The following is a 10,025-nucleotide window of genomic DNA, read 5'->3' as shown; positions in this document are numbered from 1 at the left end:
GATGTAAGAGAAGTAAGACAATACTCAAACAATGTTTATTGTCAACACATCTTCTTTATATTGAACTTTTTGAGATAAAGGCTAAATGAGCATATTTGTGTGTGTATATATATAGGTAGAGTCGGTTTGACTGTGACAGCTACAAATGCAGACGGATACGGGTGTGTTGTATTGTTGACTCAAATGCCAGAAGCGCTGATGTTGACGATGGAACATTTCGAAGTGGTGAACAATTCTTGGTAAAGTTCTGAAACAAACCAAGTGTAGTCTTCTCTCGATTTACACAGGAGTTGCATTCCTGGAAAATTCAGTATGTGTCAAAATCATGTAAAATATCCTTTTAAATGTATGTAAAATGGAGTTAGGTGCTAGGCTCTGGTAACCATAGAGATTTTTACCCACATATACTTCCAACGGGGTGTTTGCAGTTTGCGTGGGGCTGTCTCCCTCAGTGTAGCACTTCAGTGGATTTGTTCCTTGCAGAGTAAATCCCAGTAACACCCCCAAATACGGCAATAATCAATCACCCTACACCCAACAGAGTTTCCACAACCCCCCTTACCGCCCCCCCCGCCAGGAAGCACTGCCATCCTTGCTGAGAATCTGTGCCTGGTTTGTCTTCCTGGCTCTCCCCCAAAGTCTGTGACAGCACCATGCAGACACTGGAGGATACAGCAAGCCCCTTAGAAGGATCCTGAACTCGCATCACTCTTTCATCTTCATATTTATCTTTTATTATTTTTTAAATTTCTTACTATCTTCCCCAGAGGATGTTTTGGTAAGTGGAAAACAGATACCCTTATAAACAAGGTGGTGGGGGGGGATCTGTGGGGTGAAGAGTGAGAGGAAAACAGGCAGGCAGAATGAAGCTGGGGTGAACCTAGTGGCTAAAACACACAGTCCCAGGGCTTGTGCATCTGCTAAATGTGAGCGGTAACCTGGGTTGTCCATTTAAAGAGGGACCCTCGAACGGTTACACAATTCCATTGCCTAGGAAGTAAAAACAAGGTAAGAACATAGACTCTGGAGAACATAGACTCTGCTTAGCTTTAACGTGGCTCCACCCTTTGTAGCTTTGGGCCCTTGAGTAAAGCACCGTGCACTTTGGTCCCCTTGCCTATAAGCAGGATAATAATCATAACAATTCCTAGAACACCTAGCACGCGGTCTGCTGGGAGGGTTTGACAAGCTGATGTTCATCAAGCGCTTAAAGCAGCACACGGTAGCTAGGTGTTCATGTTATGTGAGCATTTGCCAAACAAACAAGCAAAAACTCTCGCTCAGAGAAAACACAGCTTTTTCTAGCAGTTCCTCTTACTGAATGACAAGGGATTGAACTGCCCAGCTTGGATGCTCAGGGGAAACTCCACATTCATCAGTTCCAACCTGCTCGTGCTACCGTGCTGGAAACTGCAACCAGAGGGGGGGAATCTAGTGGCCAGACTCACACAGCTAAGTTTGTGGAGGACCCAGGTTCCTGGCTCCTGTCTGCTGTTCTTTCTGGGACTCCGTGGCTGGAACTGGCCTGGGGGTGGGGGGGGTGCAGGGAATGGGCCCATGATCTCTGCACCTAGTGTGCCCGCAGGTTCCAAAGTCCCCCCTGACTCTTACTCTCCAAACTCCTGTTTGTCCCTAAGTACAGAGAGCAAAGAATGAAACAAGTCAGGTGTGAGTGGTCCATAAACTCAGACACTCAAGGAATATGCAAATTCAAGGTGGATTTCCTTTAAATAAATCTCTAACTTTGGGTAGGAGGTGGGATGGAGTGGTAGAGGGTAAAGGTTTTGGCAAGAATTTAAACCTCACTGTGTCTCGGCATCATCCAAGTAGACCCCTCGCCTCAAATTGTTCTGTGCTTGTTGTTTTCACGAAGCACCTGAGTCTTCCTTCTCCTGGCCCTGCTCAGACCTCATTGTTTTACTGGGGCACGATCACCAGGGGCTCAGATGTGTTCCCGCTCTGGTTCTGACCCCGTGCACTGGAACCTGCATCTGGGACTCCTGCCCCCTTGACCAGTGCTCTCTCTGCCACACCAGGGTGGGAACTGGCTGTGAATTATATAGCTGGACTTGTCTTAATAGCGGACTCTATTAAAGAACAATAGTTTTATCTCATCATGTGATTCAGAGATGGTTGCTAGGGAAACCACTGGGAATATGTTTAATTTGTAAATCCCGTAATTGCCCTAAATTAGAGTAATTCACGCTCTTGCTTCAAATGCATTTGGACTGAGCTGGCTGGGAAGCAGGTGAGGAGGAGACAATGATCACAGGTTGGCTCCCATGGCGACCTGTTCGCACTCCTTGTAAAGTGTTTTTTTACCACTGCTTTGTCAAAAAAGCTACAGGGATTAGAGAGAAAGCCCAAGGGAACATTATGGTGTCCTTCTAGTGGACCCGGAGAGCTGGAAAGCCAAAGAGGGCAGGCCCTCTCTTCTCACTAATTCAAGTGGTCGCAGCAGAGGAGGCGGGGGCAGCACCAGCAGTGATGGAGAGAGATGAAAGGACTCCTGCAAAGACTTTTTATTTTAAAATGGAGTCAGAATCCAAGCATTGTCGTTTGCAGGGGGCTGCTAACTAAAAATGAGCAGAATCAAGCTAGCTGAAAAGTTTTATCATCAGAAAAAAACGGGGTGGTTTAAATGTAGGATCGTAGTGTTCGATTTGGAAGCGGGCCCGGGATTGTCTCTGCCAAGCCCGTTCTTGATCTGCATCTGTATTCAGAGGGTCACCCACACTCTGCTCTTGCACATTTCCAACGACGAGGCGCTCACTCCATCCCATGGCAGCCAATTTTGTTTTTAAAGAGTCCTGATGGTTAGGAAATCTGCCTTACATTGAGTCAAAAAATGGGGTGCAGTGTGGGTGGCCTTTCCCTGCTTGGTGCAGTCGACTGGCTAAGTTCCCAGAGGCTTGTTTGTAAGCTGAGACGCATCCTTCTTCAGTCATGGATGCTCATCACCAACAAGCCGACCTGGCTCTGGGGCCCAGGACTGTCCATACGACTGGGGACTCCTGCCTTCAGATGGAGGGGAGCAGCAATGGGGAACAAACAGAATGTTCCTGGCTGCAGCGCTCGATTAAGAACAAAGAGAACAGCCTCTGTCTCTCAGGGCCGGGCGATGTTTATCTCATTGTGAGAAAAAAAAACCAAAATCAAAGCACAGACCCTGTTGCCCAGAATAAATGTCAGATGAAATTCTTCCCTCTACAATATCAGAATCAATAGAGGATGACTCAGTGCTTCAGATGTCGCTCAGTCCAGTGGGGTCATTGTGCTCTCTTTCGGAAACAGCATCGTTCCGTGAATGCGGCTGAACGTCACATTAGCGTGTGGCAGCTGCAGCCCCCTGGTGACTCACGCTGGAGTCTGCAATCAGTGAGAACCCCCAGGCTGCTTCTCCTTTGTTGGTGCAACATCACATGGCTCCCATCCCAGCTCCACTGGGACCGTAGATGTCCTGGGCTCCTTCTAGCTCCTTGTCTGCTTTTGTTGTCAAGTCTATGAGGTCACCTTCAGGATGTTAAAATTCAGGATCCCAGGGATTGCAGCCTCCTGTCTCCTGACTCTTTGGCACCTCTCCTGGTCTTTAAGGTCCCCGGAGGTCACTGTCTGTGGATAATTGATCTCATCAGCACAGTCCCATTCTCCTCAGCTCTAATTCATCCAGACCAGTATGTTTAATGAAATTAAATGTCTAATCTGCCTTTTATCAATGTCTATTCTCTCTTCCAATTCCTTGACAGAAAAGTTGAAGGAAAGGCAAGAGCTGAAGAGTCCTGCTCTTTCTTTGATCTATTTAAGCATCATAATTAGTCTATCTGATCATTTTTACCCGTGTGAGAGGTAATGGTTTAGGGTTTTGGAAAGAGACGTCCAGCCTGAGCATTTATATTTTGCATGGCGCTTTCACATTGTTTAGTACTGCTTGTTTTTGTGCTGCCTACTTGTTTTAACAAAGAGTTCCCAGGTCTAAAAAAATGGACACATTCATTCTATTCTCATTCAGTTCAGTCGCTCTTATGGAAAGTCTAGTTTTATGTGCCACAAAGCCATACCCAAGGTTTGCCTCATTGGAGGGAAAGAATCCAGGAAGAAATACGTGGTCATGAGTGACAACTTCGCAAATTTCAAACTATGAAAGAATGGCAGACGTCACTGTCAAAGGGGCCCTGGGCTCTCCAGGAAGCCCACATCCCAGACAAAAAAAAAAAAAAAAAAAAGGATCCTAGTTTTCTCTCTGAATTCTGCTCAAGAATGACTAGGAAACTACCTACCATGTAAAACTGGGAAGTAAAGAAAGGACATACTAGAATGCGGAGGGTGTGGGTAACCTCAGCCTTAGAGTAAGGAGCTGGAATAGGTCTGACTTAGGAAGCAGGGATGGGAAGACAGGCCTGGGCTCCAAGGCGGCACCTATGGGAACCCTATCAGTACTGGACACCGGAAGGCAGAGGAATGCACAAAGACAGCCAGCAGGGAAGAGGGAAAAGGATCCTTATGTAAATCGTGTGTGTGTGTGCACTTTTCCACTTCATAGCTGTGCGTCTCTGGTTAACTCACTTCACTTCTCAGATTCTCAGTTTCTTCATCTTTTAAAGGGGTCTTAAACAGGGATAATAATGCTTCTACGTCCCAGGATTATCTTGAGGCCCAAAAGAGGTCATGGAGAATATTATCCACCACTGTCTCCCTCCTCCCTCTAAGGCAGTGTCCCCACCCCTCCCACCCTGCCCTTGGTGTTCTACAGTCTACACAAAATCCACCCTCAGCTCGCTCTTCCACTGCAGTTGATCAGAATGAGGTGAGCAGTTACACCAAAGAGCAGCTAGCTGGCCTCAAAGAAATACAACATGTGAACCGAGTCCCTTGGAACACCTTCCTCTTTTGAGATTTTTCACCGAGAACTGAAGTTTTAATTTCATTTAATTTGATTAAATTTCCATAGCCACACGGAGCTAGTGGCTACTATATTGAACAGTGTAGGCTTATAGATTTACTCTCTGGAGAGGATAAACCAGAAAGCAAAGAGCTAGACAAAAACTGAAAAGATCTTTTTATTGTAGGAAAAATCCACACACCAAAGATGCTGTGGATTCAGAGAAAGGCTAAAGAAATATAAAGGAAAGAAATTATATTGCCTACAGGTATTCAAAAGTAGAGATGACTGTGAAGGCCAGATAATTTCAGTTCTGACCGTCTAGAACAAAATCCCCTGCTAGTAGAATTCAATAGTGAGGTGTTAGCAAGCACTTCCGGCACTGAGGAGAACTGGATACCACGGAGTCCCACTGCTATAAAGGGAATACAACCTGATAAGACACACCTTTTATTTTATTCCCAGGCTTGCAAGAAGTGATGTGTGACTCTCCCACATCCACACTCACCCTCTCCCAAAGATCTGAACACACAGTGACAAGTACAAGAGAAAAGCAGAGCTGCCCTGCTGGCAAATGCTGACATTAAAACACAATCAAAGTTAAGTAATAAGGTGAAGAGATTAAGTCTGGAATTCTAGTAGAGGGGCTAAAGTTTTCATAAGTAGATAACACCTTCTGGCTCTCAGCAAACGCAAATGCAATTCTGCTCTGGCAAGAAGCTTCCTCAATTTGGGTTTCTAGGATTTTCACAGATTAAGATCAACAAAATATAAGCTCTTAATCAAGTTTAACCAAAAACATAAGAAAGCAAATCACTCTGAGCCAGAGGCAGAAGAAACAAAGCACACCAGATTTAGATCTTCAAGGACTTTAAATATTAGATAATCATATATAAATGTGAAGTAACTATGTATGAAATCCTTAAAGAAGTGAAATATGAAGTCACAGACATAGAACACACTGGCGAGACCATCAAAAGTTAAATGGTAAGTTTGAAGAAGTTAAATATAATTTTCATAAATGAAAAATATTATTATCAAATAAAATCTGGGGGATGAAAGAAATATCAAATATTATCAATTATCAAATAAATAGGGGATGAGAGAATTACTGAAGTGGAAGATAGAGTTGGAGAAATTAAACAGAATACATCCTAGGGAGAATTAGAAGATGATAAATGAGAAAGATGAATAAATAATGATTATAGCTTCCAGGTAAAGATAGCAAATTGAGCACATACATCTAATTTTTACTCCCTTCCCAAAACCCATTATTTTAAGATTTGTATCTTCTTTTTTAGATTCCACATATAAATGATATCATATGTTTTTCTGTCTGACTTACTTCACTTAGTATGATAAGATAATCTCTAGTTCCATCCATGTGGCTGCAAATGGCATTATTTCATTCTTTTTATGGCTGAGTAATATTCCATTTTGTGTGTGTGTGTGTGTGTGTGTATGCCACATCTTCTTTATCCAATCATCTATCAGTGGGCACTGAGGTTGCTTCCATGTCTTGACTATTGTAAATAATGCTAATGAACATTGGGGTGCATGTGTCTTTTCAAATTATAGTTTTCCCTGGAAACATGCCCAGGAGTGGAATTGCTGGATCATATGTAAGTCTATTTCTAGTTTTTTAAGTACCTCCATACTGTTCTCCATAGTGGCTGCTCCAATTTATATTCCTACCAACAGCGTAGGAGGGTTCCTTTTTCTCCACACCCTCCCGAGCATTCATTATTTGTAGACTTTTTAATCATGATCATTCTGACTGGTGCAACATGATACCTTATTGTAGTTTTGATTTGCATTTCTCTAATAATTACCCAAAACTCATTATTTTAAAAAAATGATACATGCCCACAAGGATGGGAAGAATATGAGAAAAAAACTATAACAACAAACTTTTGGAAAAGGAAAGGCAGATGAACAAGTGATACCAGACTCATAAGAATTTAGAAAGTCAAATCCTGAATTGGTGATGAGAAAAATCATTGAAATCAACCCAGTTGGAATGGTAAAACAAACACAAGGAAAGTAGAAGGAAGGATATAACACAGAAAAGAGCATACATTCATATAATAGGGAACAAAGATCCAAAAGAGAGAAACTGCCAAACCCAAAGGGCTTTGAAAAGACGATTAAAAATGGATTAATCTCTGGTGAGACTGAGAAGAAAAGAGAGAAGGTATGAATATATATGAACAAAGGGACATACCTACAGATGGGCAAACTTTTTAAAAAGTGGTAATAGAATACTCTAAACTACTTTATGCCTTTACATTAGAAGAAATGAAAAAATTCCTAAAAATATATTACTTATGAAAGTAACTGAAGAAGAAATGGAAACTCTAAATAGCCTTATACCAGCCTCAATCCCTTTTTTTTTTTAGTGGAGGTACTGGGGATTGAACCCACAACCTCATGCATGCTAAGCACATGCTCTACCACTGAGCTATTCCTCCCCGCTAAATAGGCTTATGATTTTATGATTATTAAATAAAGTGAAAGAGAAGACCAAAATCTTTCTGCAAAGACTCAGATGATTTTATCAGCATATGATTATCTGATTATATGGAAGATCAAATATTTAGGAAGTGCCAAGACATTTTGAAGGCAAAAAGATGAAAGAACTTGCTTTTCTGGATTGCAAGACTTACTAAAAACCTAAAGTAATTAAAACAGTATGGTTTTGAGGTCAGGATAATCAAATTGGTCAATGGAACAGATTAGGGAAATAGGTCTACATATATCATAGATGAAGACAGTGACGTTGTAGATCACGGGTGGGTCATTCAAAAAATGGGGCTGAGGTCACTGGTCGTGCATACAGGAAAACTTGAAAGATGAGCTTAATTCTCAGATACAAAAATTAATTTCCTATGGATCAAAATTTTAAATATGGAAAGCAAAGCTTTAAAATTTTTAGAAGAAATTTCAAATATCTTGATAACCCTGGGATTTATCAAAAGGATTTCTTAAAAGGGACACAAAAAAATACCAACCAAAAAAAGGAAACACTGACAAAACAACCATATTAATATTATCAAAAGATCATGTAAAGAAAGTGAAAATACCAAGACAATTGTAAGAGATATCACTGACAAGGACATGATCTCCAGACTGTATTTTTTTAAATTCTGCAAATCAATTAGGACAACTCAATAAAAAATGGGGATGGGATACAAATAAGCATTTTATAGACAAGGAAACACAAATGACAAACATGAAATCATTTAATCTAAGGTAAGGGCTGAAGTCACGACTTCCAGCTTCAGCCAAAGGCTGCTGAGGGAGCAACGACACTGCCCCCCACCAGCTCCTCCCTCAGTCCTCCTCTAAGAGTGATTCAACTTTACTCGCTGAGACACAGCCACCGGCAAGGAGAGGCCAAGGTTCACCCAGTAATTGTCAGGGAGGTGAACCCAGGGGCGAGTCAAAATTCAGCCTGAGAAGGTCGTGTCTGGGATGCGGGTCCAGCCCAGTGCAGGGGGCAGGCACAGCAGGGGGTCCTGGGGGACCCTGGAAGTCAGTGCTGGCCGACAGCCCACTCCCCCTGTGCGCAGGTGCCCCAGCCCTGAGAGGCCAGACAGAGGGGTTAGAGACCAAAGCCAGGAACTCACCGTCCTTCCCTTTATCTTTTATTTGTTCAGCGGTCATGAGCATGGGGGGACCAGGCATGAATTCCCATCTCTTGGCTCCACGACATTTTGTGGTCTCAATTTGAAATGCTAAAGGGTGATTAAGGCTGGAAGGAAAGGACCACTCATGTGAGTGGAGAAGCTGGGAGCTGGTTCCTGCTGTGCCTCTGCCCAGCCTGTGACCCTGGACACGTTATGGCACCTGCTTTTCTCTTCTATTAAGAGAGGGACTCAGTTCTCACTCAGGGTGTTTCAACCCTCCTACTGGGGCCTTTGAAACTTGCAGGAGAAAGTTTCTGGTTGTCACAGTGACTGGGGAACCAAAATGCCAGTGGTGCCCCTGGTGAGACACCGGCTCTCCCATCCTGGGAGCCCTCTGCGTTTCTTCGTATTGTATGCACGTGTGATGTTCTCTCCTGCCAGCCTGGAGACTGCGGGACTTTGTGAAGCAAGCAAGTCTCCTCCCAGACCCTTCAGGACAGAAGAGTGCTGTTGTCCTAACTTCAGCATCTTGAGGGCTGCAGATGCTCTGTCCTCACTCCTTTCCTGCTTGGGGGCCGAGTCACCCTCACAGTGAGGTCTGGGTGAATTTGGTTGAAGTGGACCACTTGCTCCAGTTCTAGCCGCATTCTCAGAACAGCTCTGCATTCAGGGCCTGCATTCTGTTGGCCTGTGCAAAGCTGAGCAGCGCCCTCCCTGGGACACCTCGGGAATGCACACGACTGACTGCTTTGAGAAAATGCCTCGCCAGGTAAACACCCCATGGCTGTGGCTTGAGAGGATCAGACCACTGCCAGCCCATGTGGGTGACTCTGTGAGTAGTGGATGGAGGGACCCTCTAGGAGAAGGTGGCCCCATACCAGGGTGCACAGCTTGATGAGTGAGAACCAGGTTTCACTGCTCGCCTGCTCCCTTGGACAGGCACTCTTGTGCAGTGCACAAGCTGTACAACTGTACCTAGTAGCCCAAACCTCTTGTTCCCTATCAATCTGGTGACCCACCTTTGGCTTCACTCAGGATGAACTTGCCTTTCAGTGACTACCTTGTGGCTGCCTGAACTGGACTCTAGTTCAAAATAGATGGGTCCAGGTGTCCAGCCCCATGGCCTGAAATTCAAGGCTTTCTATACTCTGCTTCCAATTTGCTTTTATTTTTATTTCCTTAAGTCTTTTTGGGGGGGATAACTAGGTTTATTTGTTTATTTATCTATTTTTTTAATGGAGGGACTAGGTACTGGGGATTGAACTCAGGACTTTGTGTATGCCAAGCACACACTCTACCACTGAGCCATGCCCTCCCTCGCCCCCCAATTTGCTTTGCTATCCACTACACATCAGACTTTCTTATAGGCAGGCTAGCCTAGTTACTACTGCCTCCCAAATAATGCTCATGAAATTTCATCTTCACACTCTCACACTCTTCCTTTATCCTGCCCTGTTATCCAACTACTTGAAGACTCAGCTCATTTTCGCTTCTCTGGGAAGTCCTCTCAGATTGTC

The 10,025-nt window shown here is 43.8% G+C and overlaps 1 protein-coding gene across 2 annotated transcripts in view; it reads right to left on the bottom strand.

Annotated features, from left to right (window-relative positions):
* Positions 1-36: 36 nt before the first annotated feature.
* The window catches only part of WLS (Wnt ligand secretion mediator), a 122,658-nt gene continuing 112,669 nt past the window's right edge, over positions 37-10,025 (bottom strand). For both annotated transcript variants that reach the window (XM_010963424.3, XM_045522988.2), the window contains exon 12: positions 37-298. In XM_010963424.3, coding sequence (XP_010961726.2) covers positions 180-298 — 119 coding nt within the window. In that variant the 3' untranslated portion in view covers positions 37-179. The remainder of the gene's footprint in view (positions 299-10,025) is intronic.

The sequence above is a fragment of the Camelus bactrianus genome, chromosome 13 (assembly GCF_048773025.1).
Source record: "Camelus bactrianus isolate YW-2024 breed Bactrian camel chromosome 13, ASM4877302v1, whole genome shotgun sequence".
Lineage (NCBI taxonomy): Eukaryota > Metazoa > Chordata > Mammalia > Artiodactyla > Camelidae > Camelus > Camelus bactrianus.
The sequence above is the reverse complement of the archived record's forward strand: the minus strand, read 5'-3'. Positions and strand labels throughout refer to the sequence as shown.